This window comes from Aythya ferina, assembly GCF_964211825.1.
Source record: "Aythya ferina genome assembly, chromosome: 7".
Classification (NCBI taxonomy): domain Eukaryota; kingdom Metazoa; phylum Chordata; class Aves; order Anseriformes; family Anatidae; genus Aythya; species Aythya ferina.
Genome location: NC_140302.1, coordinates 8,642,296 through 8,659,104, shown reverse-complemented (window position 1 = coordinate 8,659,104; position 16,809 = coordinate 8,642,296). Strand labels below are relative to the sequence as shown.

General features: G+C 47.9%; 1 protein-coding gene across 1 annotated transcript; it reads left to right on the top strand.

Moving 5' to 3' along the window:
* The first annotated feature begins 518 nt into the window (after positions 1-518).
* Positions 519-16,305, top strand: LOC311439491 (lipase member M-like). The gene is made up of 10 exons (XM_084525234.1): positions 519-843; positions 11,442-11,555; positions 11,892-12,009; positions 12,274-12,472; positions 12,605-12,714; positions 13,603-13,739; positions 14,227-14,373; positions 15,137-15,208; positions 15,639-15,704; positions 15,863-16,305. Exons 2-10 carry the CDS (start codon positions 11,451-11,453, stop codon positions 16,094-16,096), a joined length of 1,188 nt encoding a protein of 395 aa, XP_084381360.1. The 5' UTR covers positions 519-843; positions 11,442-11,450; the 3' UTR covers positions 16,097-16,305.
* The last annotated feature ends 504 nt before the right edge of the window (positions 16,306-16,809 follow it).

Below are 16,809 nucleotides of genomic sequence, written 5' to 3'. Positions count from 1 at the left end.
TCACTCTTTCCTAAACTGCTCCATGCTATTTGCTCTTTAGCTGGCTGCTCTCTGGTCACATACGCAGACAGGTCTTGGCCTGAGTGCTCTCCACAGGATAGTGATCTCCTAAGGATAAGAGAAATCCTGAGCAGCAGAGGGTGCTGTGAAAGCATTTGTGAGGGAGATGATCCACATGGACTATCTGGATCCACGTGGTGTTGTGGAGACCAGGCCGGGCTCAGAGAGGACATTTGGTGGTTCCCCACAGCCCTGAGGAGACGTGAGGGGTGGCTGGGTGCTGCTCACCCATGGCCACACGGGGCAGAAATTCTGCAGGGATGGAGCCTTCTCTGCTAGGAGGATGGAACAGGCCACTCTTGGTCCAACCCTGCACTTTGATCACAACAACCCCATGCAACACTACAGGCTTGGGGCAGGGTGGCTAGAAACCTGTGCAGAGGGAAAGGACCTGGGGTGTTGGTCGATGCTCACCTGAACATGCACCAGCAGTGTGCCCAGGTGGCTAAGAAGGCCAACGGCATCCTGGCTTGTGTCAGGAATAGTGCAGCCAGCAGGACCAGGGAGGTGATTGTCCTCCTGTACTCTGCTCTGGTGAGGCCACACCTCAAGTGCTGTGTTCAGCTTTGGGCCCCTCACTACAAGGACATTGAGGCCCTGGAGCGTGTCCAGAGAAGGGCTACAAAGCTGGTGAAGGGCCTGGCCCACAAGTCCTGTGAGGAGCGGCTGAGGGCACTGGGGTTGTTTGGTCTGGAGAAGAGGAGGCTCAGGGGAGACCTCATTGCTCTCTCCAGGTACCTGAAAAAGAGGTGTGGGGAGCTGTGGGTCGGCCTCTTCTCACAGGTAACTAGTGATAGGACTAGAGGGAATGGCCTCAAGTTGCACCAGGGGAGGTTCAGGTTGGAAATTAGGAGGCATTTCTTAGAGAGAGGGATTAGGCATTGGAATGGGTTGCCCAGGGAGGTGGTGGAGTCACCGTCCCTGGGGGCCTTTAAGGAAAAGGTGGACCAGATGATCTTGGAGATAATATTTTTAATGATTCTCTGATTCTCTGATTATTAACCGTAATGCCACCAGCTACACTTGTGCTGCTTCAGCTTGGTGGGTTGTATGCATTCACTGTGCTCATCACAATGTAGTATGTTCTGCTGTTTTTTCAATAGCACTTAGCAGCAGTGGATGGGCAGGAGCATGGAGGCCTGTGCCCCAGCCTGCAGTCTGGTGAGTTCGGGTATCACTTGGAAGCTCAGTAGAGGTGCAGCAGAGGTTTCTGTGGCAAGCAAGATCTTTATCTGCAAGGATATGGAGCCTGCCTAGCAGCCCTCATCTGTGCTAGACTTTCTGTTGCACAAAGATCTGCTGCTGCAAGACACTTTCTATTTTCTAAGATGAAGATGAGGGCTTGAAGCTGCTTTATTTTAGGAAAGTGAGATGTACTCTTTCAGTGACAGCAGCACAAAACACCATCACCATGTGCTGGAAGACTCTGCAAAGTCTTAATTTATGCTTCAGGCCCTCAGCAACATGCTGCAGCTGTGAAGTTGGCCCTAATGTGAGCTGGGGTGAGTCCACAGACCTCTGGAGTCTGCTGCTACCCAGCACTGCCACTATGCGTTGGTTGACTGCATTTCTTCTCTTTGCAGCTGTGGAGGAGTGAGAGGGGAAGAAAGAAGCCCCTCTATAGTTCCCTCCTTGTTTTCTAGCTGGTTATGAAGCTTTTTGTTGCTCCTTTTGAAGAATATCAGAAGAGGCTTTTCTGTACTGTTGAGTTTAATTTAACAAAAAGCTTGAGTTCAGGCTTTTTCTGGTTTGTTAGCAGCAGAGTGTGAAGTCCACTACTGAAAACAAACAAACAAACAACAAAAAAAAAACACAAACAAAACCAGAGCACCTCTGTGTCTGGATTGCTGTCCTCCTTTGTCACCAGAGAGAGAAGCAAGGTTTTGTGCATTTCCATTGCTATATGGCTAACCTCCATCATCCACTCCCTCTGAAGCTATTTTGTAAAGCATTGCAGGATGGCAGCCGGGCAGAAGCATGACATTAACTTCAAGGACTGACTGATGCTGGGCTGCGGAGTGGTGGAGCAACTTCCTGAGTGTCCTCAGGTCCATCCATATTTTTCAGCACTTTCTTGGTGAGGGAAAGCACACCTTGACTTTGGCTTTGCTTTTGTTGATTAATGGCCATGCACATGCTGTTTGTCTGCTCACCATCCTCTGAGCCAAAAGCTAGTCTTACTCCCCAATGATGTTCACACTCTGCATCCTTTTATAGCTTGGCTTCACTATAAAACACAGGTCTGTCTTTATGTGAGGGGCAGCTCAAGGAGAAAGGGTTTCTGGACACAGCCTGCTGGAGAACAAAAGGGTCAATCCTGTTCCTGAGATCTGTGGGGACCACAGTCCCACAAGCAACACATTGAGGGGCCACAGCAGGGTTGCCCCTGCTTATATAAAACATGTCCTCTCTCTTCAGGGGAGCAGCAGGGCTGGGGGAAGCCTCATCCGCACCTGGGAGCCACCAAGCCTGTCCATAAAATAAGGCTGGATTAGTATCACACCCTCAAGCCATGGTGGTGGGGAAGGCTGCCACGTCACATCTGCTGGTGGAGGTTGCTTCCAATGCTGGAGGTGCTGGGGAGATGGCTCTGTTCTGGAACAAGGCTGGGAGCTGGGTTTGACTGAATGCTTTGGTCTTTGAACAGCAACCAAATGCAAAAGCCGTTTTTAGCCCGTCGGTATGTAGCAGGCAAGGTAATTCCTAGACTTGGGCTCTTCTCATTGCTTCTGACATCTGCCTGAGAGGGAGCTGTGCTCCTGCTGATGGTCCTCAGGTGTTGTTCTTCATGCCCCAGCCACAGTCCTGCATCTCAGAACCATTCCCAGTGGTCCAAACCCAATTCATATGCACCGAGGATGAGTTTTTTTTTGTTGTTGTTGTTGTTATTGTTGTTGTTTTGTTTTGTTTTCCAGCAGAAAACAGCATGAAGTGCCATCCACAGCTGCCTTCTCACAATCTGTTGGGTGGCACACAGATTGAAGCAGTGTTAATGAACCCTAGATAAAGGGACTCCAAACACAATTTTGCTACAGGGCTCACAGCCTCCTGGAAGAGCAAGCCATGGCTGGCTGGCTTGAAAAGGAGACAAACTGCTTGTTGGTCATGTGCCAAAAGCCTTGGGGTCCCCATGGAGCAAGGGAGGGCTGTGAAGGGCTCTGGAAGCAGGGGGAGAGATCCATGGGCATCACGAGAGAGGCTGGTCTCATCATGGTCTTGGCTGTGCCATGGCCATGGTCTGAGCTGCCCTAGGACCAGGAACTGGGGCAGCTTTCTGGGGCCTGAAGTTCCCAGGGTTCCCAGAGGCCCTTCTCAATGGCCAAGCTGCCAAGAGCAGCTGGTTTCTGTAGGTGAAAGCTACTGGTAGTTCCTTGCCAGCATCTTGCTTGAACGCTTAACTGATGATCCATCAAAGATGTCAAGTTACCGTGACCTCCTCTTTCTTGGATGACACTCTTGTTCCTGGAACAAAATAAGGAAACAACCTGTGGACCTGGTGCTACAGCATCTTACTGGGATAGACAGGTTGTGATGGTCCCTTGCTCGACCAGTGGGTTGGTGAAAAGGGCCTCCCTGCCCTGTGCAGGAGACTTCTGGAGACATCTGAAGGTTTGGCTTTGGGCTGAAGTGCAGCCAGTATCACCTGCTCTAGCTGTAGGAAGGCTGTGTTATAGGAGCAGTGCTGGAGGCAAGCATGCCCAGAGGTCTCTGCATTACTACTGGGTCCCTGTGTGCTGTGATGAGCTCTTGAAAAGCTTCATCATGCATAATGAAGCATGGTCCATGCACAGAAGACATGAGATTCTGGAATGATGCCTTCAGTGATGTCAAAATTGGGTCTCAGCAGACATAGACACCTCAATGTAGCTGCTGGGCAGATGTGGAGTGGTGAGGTCTTTTGAACTACCTAAAACACCACTGGACGTTGGAGGGTTTGCAGAGCCACATGCAGACACACCCAGCATTACTCATGTTACATGAAGGAAGTCATGCCTGCAATTTATGAAGTAAGGAGATAAAACTTTATGTTGTCTCAGCACCAAGTACTTCAAACTTCATGGGCACAATTGGGGCACTACATGAGGCCTTGTAGCTGCAGAAGAGCTCAGGAGAAGAGCCAAATATGACACCCAAGAAGTTAATGCATCCACTTTGACCTCAAAGCCCTTCCTTCCTTTGCTTCACTTCATCAGGCTGCTCAGAGATAAAGCAGCATCCCTGGTTCTGTCCTTCTGGATTATGCCTGGATGGGGAATGGTGAGTCTAGAGGACAGCCAGACATTTCTGCTGAGCAGGAGGAGCCTGGGGAGTTCTGGTGCTCAGATACACGCCTTGCTTCATGTAGGGAGCTGCTGCAGGACTCTGCTTCATGGAGCTGGGTGGCTCAGCGCAGCAGTCCTGGCTGCCCAGTACTGTCCCCACCTTGTAAAGCTCCTGACCCTGTGGGGTTAGTCCCACCAAAGCCTCCGCTCAGGAGGCTTCCTCATCAACAGTCTTCTGTGGTCCAGCTGTGAGTGTGTCAATCATGAGGTGCGACATTTCTCCTGCTGCTCTTTGCTCTTCCTGATACAGACGTGGGTTAAGTTAGACAGACCCTAGGAGGTCTCTGGTCTCTACCTAGTCTCAAACCAGGGCAATTCTCCAGCCAGACCAGTCTGTTATGTACTTTGTCCTGCCTAGTTCGGAGCATCTCCACAGATGGACATCCCACCAACACTCTGGGCACCTGTTCTATTGCTTAATTACATTTACAAGATTTTTTTTCCTAGACATCTGCCACATTGCTAGACCTTTCACCAACTGTTGATCTTACTCTGCAGGTCACTGAATAAGAGATGATTTATTATGTTGGCCTTTCTTGGGACAACACTTTAGGAGTGTTGAGACAGGAAATACCATTCATGTAACGCTGTAGGGCCATTAGAAGTCATTAGAATGTCTGCTCCATACATAAGCAGCTTGCCCCAAATGGGAAGCTGTTACGAAAGTTTCCTCTTCTTGACAACCAGTAATATTTTGCGTGTCTTCTGCTCTAGCAATTGCATGCCAGTGGCTTTCCCTGCCACTTCTTAACCTTTTACTTGTATTTATGTTCTTTCTTAGATACCTGTGGTTAAGGCTGTCAGTGCAAGGTAACATCATATTGCATAAAAGGAGCCTTGGATCATCAAGTTGATAATGAAATACCTACTTAATTCCATTGTACTTCTCAGCATAGTTTTCACTCTTTTCTTGTATGTGTTTGTAGGTGCTTAAGTTCCTGCAAATATTTTATACTTCTTATACTTCTTTGGGTTTCATTGCATTTTCTTCAGTACCCCAGGTGACTCAAAAACAAAACAACAAACAAATGAAACAAAGAACAAGACAAAATTAAAAAAAAAAAAAAAAAAAAAAACAACAACACACAAAACCCAACTATTTTTGCACTTTATCCTCTCTATGTTCTTCAAAACATTAAATCTTCTCTGTTACATGCTATATCCACCAAAAGCATTGCAGATACTCTGTTTTCCACAACATATTCTGGTTTGCACAAGCCACTGTAGAAGAGTTTGCAGGTAAATGAATGCTGCCGTTTGGATTGCTTGGATTGCGCTATCAGCCCTGGATGTGAGTCCTGACATTTGTTCTCAATAAAATGCCTTGTGAGTGGTTTTAGCTTCCCACTGAGTTACCAAATCAGCCCTCTTCCTCCAGGACCTCAGCTGGGTGTGGGGAAAAGGACCTGTCATTAAACAAATCTCTTACAAAGTGCCACATCCTGCTTTTGCATGTGTGTTTCAATTTAGGAAAACAAACAAAAAATAATCCCAATGGTGAAAACCACAATAAACATAGGTACATCCAAAACAAAGGTATTTCACGCTGACAGAGAAAAATATGCTAAGAAAAAGTGTCCAAAAAGTTAGGAGCACTTTGTGCTTTGTTCTGTCTTCCTCTGTGCTAGATGATCACTACCTGAACTCCTTCAACAAAGGTGACAGTGTCCTTCCAGACCTGTGGATCAGCTTGGTCCATGAAAAACTCAGGAAGGAGATCTCTGTGGTCTGCAGTCATGTCCTCAGAGCAAGCTGGAGCAAGAGCAAAACTTGCTGTTCGGATAGCATTGAACAAACATATCAATCATCAAGGTGGAGATCCTCCTGCTCTATGGGAAAGGGTTGCTCAGTTTCCTAGAGAGGATGGGGTGGGGGGGGGGTTGTGCTGGCACCCAGTTTCAACAAGGAATAAGCTTCCATGGTTCCATTGAGTGGAAACTCCAGTCAAAACCAAGCTGCCATTGTATATGTGATATGGTGACATCTTCAGCCAGGACAGGTTGTGGTGTCTATGCTTGTACTTCAAGGGTTCTCCCATATCTTTGCTACCCAACCAGCTATTATTGACTTGGAGATCTCTCATCAGCCTTCACTGAGATACCTGTGTCCTGACCAAGCCTTTCCAGCACTCCCTTGTTGAGGAGGACCCACTGAGGACAACATGGTTCTATGGTCTCTGCCCTCCTGGCTCTGCACCTCAGCACCTGCCCTGTGCACAAAAGCTTTTTCCTACCACTTCTAAGACTTGCTCAACACCCTATGAAGAGGGGGAAGCTGTTATGGTCTTTCTGGGGCTGTGCTCTCCAGGATAGTCTCAGCCTTGTGGATTGCCAGGACAGTCCCCTGCCATGTCCTTCTACTAAAATCTCTGTTCTTGGCAGCTCCTTGTCTCTCATGTAGCATGTATCAGGGCTCCTAGCTGTAGGGAAGAGCAAGCTGCTCAGGCAAACTTGCAGGCAGTGGTTTGCAATAGATCTACCACTTCTTGTCTGGCCACAGAAGTCCAGTTTGCTTTCCAAAGCAATGGCCTCGAATAACCTTCTGATACAAATTTTGCCATTTAACACTCATGAGTCAGAATTCAGAGAAAAGCTTGTGTAGGACAGGAAAGATGAAATGGGAAAAGAGCGGTTGCAGGGTAACTGGAACAAATCAAGGCCTTCAAAAGCCCAGGACTGTGTATCTCTGAGCCAGTACACAAAACATGCTCATCTTTTTGCAGTGAACAGAGCAGAACATGAAAGGGACCTTCTCTGGTCAGAAGGTTTTGGCCCTGGAAATAATGCAGCCTGACTTGGGTATCGAATGGCCATGCTGTGAAATGAGCAGGTTCAAATTTAGTCCTATACCGAGCTTTCTTCTAACCCAGATGAGACATTGCAACACAAGCTCTAGACCTGAAGCTCACTGTAAAGGACCTGACCTTCTGGTTGTTCTGTGGAGACGTAACTTTGGCCAAACACAGCTGTTGCTTGTTCAGACCAAGTTGCAATCCCCAGTCAGGCTGGTGGTTCCTAGAACTTGCACAAGCTGCAGGCAGGAGGAACCCTTCTCACTTAATGTATTTGCTGCCATTAAAGACACAACAAAAAAAAAAAACAGTTAAAAAAACAGGGTACATCAGCATGTCCAGGGCAGACATGTCTCCAGCAAGGGCTGGCAGTGGCTGGCAGTAAATGCCCAGGCAGGGTAGTGGCACCGAGGGAAGGCTTTCAAACATCACAGAGACTATTTTCAGCTCTTATTCGACTTCACATAAAATGAAATGAAAAGTCAAATCTGACAGTGACTGGATTTTGCCATGCCAAATGGGTGGGTTGTCTACCAGCCTTGGCCAAAGCAGTTCCCAGAAGAAGACCCATGGTGGTCTCTCCATCTTTGATTCAGAAATAAAGCTGCAGAGGCTGGTGGACAAAGCAGAATGCAACCCTGTTCCCAGCTCAGAGAGCAGAAATGTTCATGCTGGGCAGCTGCTTCTGCACCAGGGAAAGGTCTAAAGGAGGTCTGTGCAGAAGAGGGTGTCCCAACCTCACAGCAAGCTCTTGCGGATCTATTGAATGAAGCAAGGAAGGGAGGTTCTGGGCCATGAACCTCTGGAGCTCCCACACTGACTGTCCTGCTTTCCCCAGCTGTTGGAAAGTGGAAGATGTCCAATATATCAACTATGAGAAAGATGGAAGAAATACCCCAAGGTGGGACCCCAGTGCTGCAATCTTAGTGAGCACTGCATGAGAGAAACACAGTGTAAACCAGGAACCGTTAATGCACTAATTGCTGGCTCAGGGATGACTATCCCTTGTGCCAGTCTGGTTATGCTTGTTTTCCTCCACCTGTTTTTTGCCTGTATGCTGCTCTGCAGTCACACAGGTCCACCTCAGCCAGAGCCATGGCTTCTGGTGACAGTCCTGCTGTGAGTGGGAGGCTGAGCTGTAGATCCCAGAGTTTCTGTCCTGCCACCATTGCTCTCCTGGCAGGAGGAGTGGTGGCAAGGTTAGGAGACGTTTGGTTGTAGGGGCCTGTGAATGCAGAGCTATCACAGAAGGTTGATGGTTGTGCCAGCCCACATGAGATTTGCTTTGCAATTTGGATTTCCATGCAATAAAAGTCAGACTGTCAGTGCTGTGTGAAGCTGGTATTCCTCCTTCCCTGGGTGAGCCTCTGTCTCTTCCCTTTTAACCCAGGCATGGTTGAGTCACCTTCTCTAGGTAATGTGGTTGTCCCTGTGCCTGCTGAGGGCATGCAGAGCTGATATGCATTGCTAGTGAGTGACTGCAACAGAAAAGACAAGTACGAGCAGCTGGTGACCTCTTCCAACCTCAGAGCACATTCATTGCCCTTTGGATTACAGATGAGGTGGCTGGAATATCCATGAGGAGGTATGCCAAAAATGCAATTTCCAATTGCAGGGTACCACAAGGCCTGGGTGTTCCTGATGATGTGATTGTTGCCCAACAGCTCGTTATCTGCCTTCAAGATGTGGTGCTTTGCTACTGCTCCCTGAGGTTTAGGACACTAGTGTCTGACTCACAGGGCTGGAGAGGAAGAGAGGGTGGTGTATTTGGAACAATATTGGTCTTTCATGTTCTTGATGGACAAGTCCCAGCCTCTCTGTTCCTCTTTATAAGCCAAGACGACCAGTTGTCTTGGTGCCGCTGTCCCTCCCGACTGCACAGACGAGCCTGGAGCAGAAGGTCAGGTTGATCTGTAACATCTACTCTCCTTCTAGCCCAGGCTATTGCTGGAAGAAATGTTCCTGACTGAGTCATAAGGCTTTGTTTATAGCTCTGGCTGTTCATTTCTGCTTCTAGAGACACACATGTCTTTTTAGTGAGCATAATAGTTAAAGTTTCCTTTGTAGAGTCTGCTTTGCCATTCTGCACCTGAAGTCTTTGGGTTTTGTGAGGATGAGCTTTGGTGCTTCCCAGTGAGCTTAGGAGCAATGCAAGTCCCCATGGACTCATGGTCAGACTATTGGGCTCTTGTCAAGTGTGTTGTCATGTCGTGTGTTGTCGTAGGTACTTTGGCTTGGTGCTGGGGGGCAAATGCTGGCAGGACCCACAAATGAGTTGATGGATTCATAACATCCAGGGTCTGAGCCTGGGGGTGCTATCATGTGATGTGGAAGCTCCAAATGAGATGAAGTCCTCTTGCTAGGACTCTTATTCTGGGGTACGAGCAGGGGATGCTCTGCTGCAGCCTGGCTCTGGACTGTGCTGAATTTTTTTTGTGCTAGAGAATTTTCCAGGGTCATGGATGCAACTTGGATAACTTGTGCACTCCCAAGGCTTGGGTGCAGGAAATGGAGACTGTCGTTTTGTGTGGTCTGTATGTTATCTTACCCTATTAATGCTAGCTGAATGTCACAGGTATGTGACTAATCCCTTTCTTTCCTCCTTTGCCACAGAAGCTTTACTCTCTTGAGGTACCAGGACAAGTTGCCCCAATAAATGGCTGAGTGCCAGTGATCTCACTGACATGTGTGGGCTTTGTGGCAGAGCCCATTCCAGGTCTGAGCTATTGAGGTATGCCACCGTAATACCTGGATGACATTGGCATGGGCAGCAGAGCCTTCAGTTATGGTGGTGTCTTCCAAGATATATGGGAAATTTTAGTGCTTCTTCCTGCTGCCAGAGCCCACTGCTCAGGAGCTGGGCAAGGGGGTGGTAGGTGGAGGAAATCCTCATCACAGAATGTTCAGGGTTGTAAGCTGGCCATGAGCCACAGAAACCATAGACCTGTGGCTTGTCCAGCCCAGCCTTGAAAACCAAGGTGTAGAACCTTTCTCCTCTGCTGCCCTGTGTCTCAGGGCAGCCCCCACCTCCCACTTCCTTGTGTCCAGTCTGAAACTCCCTAGGGGCTGTCTGCTCTTTTTGCTCCTCTTTACATCATCTACCTGTTTTCTGGCCAAAGTCAAATCAGTTGGCCAAAAGCAGTACTGTGCTCACAGGTCTTCTGTACCAGAAAGGGACTACTTCTGATGAATACAGAAAAGCAGGTTATTATGGCACAGCATTTCTGAAGCAGCTTTGTTGGTCTTTGACAGATTTGCCATCTCAATATCAATGACTACAGAGAGAACATCATTGTTTAAAGATATGACAAGTGATGTCGCAATACATCAAACTCACCAGACAAGGGATAGGCACTCCTTCACGCTCACTGCCAAACTGGGTCACATTTTATTTTTATATATATACACCACAAAATACTGGAATACAAACAATGCTGCCCACCTCAGCTGTTTGCTATGTGGAATGTGCAGCAGGAAAATGCAATTGGTGTGAGAACTCATGGTGAATTTTGTGACAGAACAATAGCGGTGAGAAGCATATTGTTATGACTGGCTTAGGGAGGATGTCTGGCATCTGCTAATTCCTATGCAGGCCAACCTCCTCGGTCCCTTGTAATCCATGCTGCTTGTTGAGGTGGTTATTTCAGTAATGAGTTGTCTCTGATGTCCTCAGGCATGGCCTGCAATGTCTCTCCTGATTCAATGTACACCTGGGCAGGTGAGAACAAGGCCACTGTAATCCATCCCTCCATTTTCCTCTCCCTCCCATTCTTCCTTCAGTCTTGTCCTGAAGTCCTTTGGGCTGCTGTAGTAGCATCTGGAGATGAGCTATCAACCACAATGGTGGTTGCTTTTTTTTTTTCTTTTTTTTTTTTTCTTTCCCACTAAAAAGGTTGTGAGGAATTGGATCAGGCTGCCTGTGGAAGTGGTTGAGTTCCCATCCCTGGAGGTCTTCAAAAATGTGTGGCTGTGGTGCTTAGTTACATCGTTTAACAGTAGACTTGGCAGTGCTATGTTAAAGGTTGGGCTAGATGACCTAAGAGGTCTTCTCCAACCTTAATAATTCTATGATATAAGGCAGGGACAGGACAGAGAAGCTAGGGTCAGCAAGAGTTGCTTGGGGGGGGGGCAGGATTCTGACTGCAGGGTGGGGTGGGAAGCATTAGGACATTCCGAGAAGCAACGCTGACATGGCAAGACACCACAGGAAGGTGTGGGTTAGTGCCTCCAGCTCCTGACCTGTTCACACCAGCCCTGTTATCCCCCAGAGTGGCGAGATGTGGTTGCTGCTGCTGGTGGCCCTGGGCCTGGCCCAGGGGCTGCATGCCGCTGCCCTGCATGGAGGAGTGAGCCGCAACAACCCCGAGCAGTTCATGAACATCGTAAGTGCTGCAGGGCAGAGTCCTCCCCAAGGAACCTGCCAGCATCTCCCCATTCCTTGCCCCCTGTCAGCACACAAGGGACAGTGGTGGGGAGGGCACAGGAACCAAGTTTTCCCCATTTTTCTATTGGTGTCACTCACTTCATGATCTCAGCCTGAAATTGGCCCCTCTGGCCTTCCTCTGGTGTAGACAGGCCTCCAGGTCTTGCATGTGCATGTGAAGGTGACACCAGATAGCATGGTGGCTCTGGGTCAGGCTCAGGGCAGATGCAGCATGTCTGGATGACCTGATGGACACGAGCAGGTCACCTTTCCCATTGGCCTTCTGTCCCTGCAGAGCCAGAAGATCCGTTTCCAGGGGTACCCCAGTGAGGAGTATGATGTGCTGACTGATGATGGCTATTTCCTCAGTGTGAACCGAATTCCCCACGGCAAAGGAGATGCTGGGGACTCAGGTGGGCTCAGTTTCATCACGTGTGGAGTGGAGTTATGACCCTGCTCAGAGGCAGGGTCAAGGTTTCCTTATAGGTCAGGGACAGGGATTGCAAAATGTGAAAAAAAATTGCAAAATGGTGAAAAATCACCAGCAAATTATGGGGGAATGGAATACTTAATATACAGCTTGCAGAAAATAATGCACACTGAGGTGTGTAAGGACTTTTCCTTTCCATTTGGGAAGGGGTTTTCTTGTGTGAAGTACCCAGTTTCTTCTCCTTCAGGATCCAGGCCACCTGTGCTGATAGTGCACGGGTTCAGTTTAGATGGTGGCGACTGGGTGGACAATCTCCCCAACAGCAGCCTGGGCTTCATCCTAGCAGACGCAGGTTATGACGTGTGGATTGGAAACTGCCGGGGGAACAGCTGGTCTCAGCGGCACCTGAACCTCTCTGTCAACCAGGAGGAGTTTTGGGACTTCAGGTGAGGAGGACCACAAGGACATAGCCAGGATGTGGGGCTGCCAGCACCACCCACCCTACATCCATGGGAGGCTGCAGACACCCAGTGGATGGTCAATAGGCATCCCCTCCAGCTTCTCCCCTTGCTTCCCAGTTTCCACGAGATGGCCATGTACGATGTGCCAGCCATGGTGTCCTTCATTCTGCAGCACACTGCGCAGGAGAAGCTGTACTACGTTGGCCACGCTCAGGGCAACTCTCTGGGTGAGTGGTGAGGAGGAGCCAGCTACACATGGGAGCTGTGTTGGCCCATGGCACACCCAGGTTGAAGGCAACCTTTGGGTCCGTGCTGGGTTCATTTCTGCCCTCGGGAGGAGCTTTAGATCAGGCAGATCGTGTCTTTTCTGCCACTGCACATTCACACCAGGCTCTGGCTGGTGGGGATGTCCAGGGTTCTGCCACCCCTCAGGACCCCCCATACCTTCAAAACTAAACTAAAGCTTTAAACTAAAAGAGGGTAGGTTTACGTTAGACATTAGGAAGAAATTTACTCTGAGGGTGGTGAGGCACTGACACAGGCTGCCCAAAGAAGTTGTGAATGGCCCAAACCTGGAAATGCTCAAGACCAGGCTGGATGGGGCTTTGGGCAGTCAGGGCAGGTGGGAGGTGTCCCTGTGCATGGCAGGGGGCTGGAACCAAATGAGCTGTAAAGCCCCTTCCTACCTAAACCATTCTGCAATTTTATGATTCTATGATTCAAGAGGTTTAACTTCAGCCACAGCTGAGAAGAACCAAGGTGAACTTACCCAAACCTCTTAGTGAAGGAGAAACACTAATGGCAAGCTACAACGAGCTAAGAACTTCTTACATTTTATGCCTTACCCTTGCTTCAGATACGCTTCCCTTTCCCTTCCCTCAAAGCAGAAGTTCATTTTTCCAGAGGAAGAAATCTTTCCGCACCCAGCCCAGCTCTGAGCTGCTAGTCAAACCAAGGAGCCACCACCTCCTTCTATAACCTTATTTTCTAGCAAAAAATAAAAAACAACATTCAGTCACGCATCAGAGATTTCCTCAGTCAGACTGGGCATTGGGCCATATGCTACATCAGTGTTGTTGCTGTTGGGGTTATTGTAAACGCTTGCTGTTTTTCAGGTTTCATAGCATTTTCAAGCATGCCACAGCTGGCTCAGAAAATCAAAGTGTTCTTTGCCTTGGCTCCTCTTTACACCTTTCATCATGCTAAAGGTCCTGTGTTAAAGATAGCATTTTTACCAGACATAGTGCTGAAGGTATGTAAATATATATATATATATTTTGTATGTGTGTGTGTGTGTTATTACCCTGCCTACTCCCAATGAATTAATGAAATTCAAGAACTTTCAGCAAGGCAAGTCACACTCTCTGTGTTGCAGTGGCTCTCCAGCCATTGTGCACTGAGCCCATGCCTGCACCAGATCTTGAAGAGGTGTGTAAAGAGATGAGAGAGAAGATCCCAGAAAGCAGGGATGTCCCTCTCATTCCAGTTTAGGATGGCCACATTTCACTCTAAAACATCATTACCCGTCCATCATTACTGTTTTTAAACAGAGGTGACAGACCAGTTACATGAGTCTGGCTATCCCAGGCAGACCACAGCTAGGCTGAACTTTTGAAGTTGGTACATCTAAAGTGGTACACCAAGACGATGGGGACAACAGCATGGAGTGGAAAGGACAGTCAGTTCCTGTGAAGAGGGGTACAGGACACACAGTGAACTGTTTCTTTGTGCTCTTGCAGACAATATTTGGAACAAAACAACTGACCCTAGTGGGAAGGGAGGAAAGAGCCATACTTGCCAAAACATGCAGCAACCTGCTAACAGCTGAAGTTTGTGAAAATGAGATCTTCCTTATTGGTGGATACAATAAGAAGAACTTGAACATGGTAGGTATATTATCTCTTCCAGGTCACAGTGACTCACACTTGTAATTTCCAGTTTCCTTGAACTTTCCTAGACACGTGGAAATACCTAATGAACTACAAAAAATAAGGCTTGTTCATGCCTGGAGAGTGCTGGCAGGTACTTCTTCCCCAGCCTGCTCTAGGTACAAGTGTTTTACCTGGATGCTGTGGAGTAAATATGCTCTGCATGGGAAAGTGGAGAGATGATGGCATGGGAAGGTAGTATTAATTACTCACCAATCAAAATGTCTCTCCTGATGTAAGATAAACCTATGTTTGAATGCATGATCTACATAGTTAGCAATACAAGAATAAGGAATAAGTATAAAACCCCCAAAAATGAAGGTGTAAAAATCACTGTGCAAGGCAGTGGGTATTTGGGGGTTTCTTTCAGCAGCATTCCCTGGGCTGCGATGTTAAACCTAAGAAATGCTGCTGTGGGTAAGAATCAGTAGTGGACTTGTCTGCAAATGCAAGGTAACTCCTGCCTTATTTTCTGCTGACTTATGACCGTGTGACAAGTTTGAAGAACAAAACCCTACTGTACCAGTTGCATTTCCATTTTAAAGAGATAGTTAAATGGTCTACCTTTAAAAGCTACTCTTAGCTCTGAATAGAATAAAGCTGCTTTTGCATATTAAAAATTACATTGCAGTTATAAAACAGAACAATTTTTTTTTTTTTTGGCCTAGACAGATTTTCATCATTCTCAAATCACTTAGAAAAAACTTTCTTTCTCCTGCAGAGCCGATTGGATATATACCTAGCTCATTTTCCAGACTATACGTCAGTAAAAACACTTCTCCACTGGGGACAGGTAGGGACTCTGACTTTATGATGATTACAACCTATGATTTTTAATCTTTGAATATGATATTTTACAATGACCCTTCATTCACCTTGGGGACGGATAAAGAGGTAGAGTTGGACAAAGCCAATAAAAGATATTTTGAAATCACTACACTGAAGTGTCCCAAAAGTCACAGATGCTAGCTGCTGCTTCAGGCTGGCAAAAGCAGGGCCACCCAGATATCTGCTCCAGTCCTGGGTAAGCACCCCGTGGAGGTGTTTTTTGGATGTTGTTTTTGCTTCAGTATGTGGGGTGAGCACTAGCAAGTGCAAACCTGGACACGAGAGCTGTGCTGGGCAACCTCACCTGGCCGCTGCAGCTGTCCTTTCCTTCTGGTGGTGCTGATCCAGGGCACCTGTTACTTGCATGGAGTTGAATCTTTGCTCTTGCTTTTCAGACTGCCAAAACTGGGGACTTCAAGCAGTTTGACTACAGGGAAAAGAATCAGGAAAAGTACAACCAGGTCAGTGGCACTTGCAGGAGGAGGAGGAGAGCATGAGGCTGGCTGACTGGGATGAGGGTTGCATCCTCCAGAGGCTGGTGTGTCCAGAGTACACCAGGACCCCATCTAATAGCATTATTAGGGTCAGAGCTGTGAATAACTGGAATGTTTCCCCCCAGACCACCCCACCCTTGTACAGGATAGAAGACATGACAGTGCCAACTGCTCTGTGGAGTGGTGGTGAGGACTGGGTGAATCCACCTGCAGAGACCCAGCGCTTGCTCCCCCGCATCACCAACATCATTCATCATGAGCATTTTCCTGACTGGAACCACTTTGACCACCACTGGGGCCAGGATGCACCACAGCGCATGTACAGGCAGATTGTTGCTCTGATGGAGAAAAATCCATGAACGTTCTACGTGCTGCCCTGGGATGGAGAACCCATTTGTTCCCACAAGCTCAGGGGCATTAGTTTTATGTGAAGTCTACCACTCTCTTCTTCCCTTCTTAAAAATGTCTCCTATCACCCTATTCCACACAGATTTAATGGACTAAATATAATTGTCTAATTTCTGCCTGTGTTCTGTGACTAGAGACTAAAATAAACTCTCATATCACAGCCTAACTCCAACTTTTTTCCTGGTGGGCATTGCCAGGTTTTGTCCAGAGAAGGGCAACAAAGCTGGTGAGGGGTCTAGAGAACAAGTCTTACAAGGAGCGGCTGAGGGAGCTGAGATTGTTCAGCCTGGAGAAGAGAAGGCTCAGGGGCGACCTTATCGCTCTCTATAGGTACCTTAAAGGAGGCTGTAGCGAGGCGGGGGTTGGTCTATTCTCCCGCGTGTCTGGTGACAGGAAGAGGGGGAAAGGGGTAAAGATGTGCCAGGGGAGGTTTAGGTTGGATGTTAGGAGAAACTTCTTTACCGAAAGGGTTGTTAGGCATTGGGATGGGCTGCCCAGGGAAGTGGTGGAGTCACCATCCCTGGAGGTCTTTAAAAGACGTTTAGATGTAGAGCTTAGTGATATGGTTTAGTGGAGGACTTGTTAGTGTTAGTTCAGAGGTTGGACTAGGTGATCTTGGAGGTCTCTTCCAGCCTAGATGATTCTGTGATTCTGTGTTTGTACC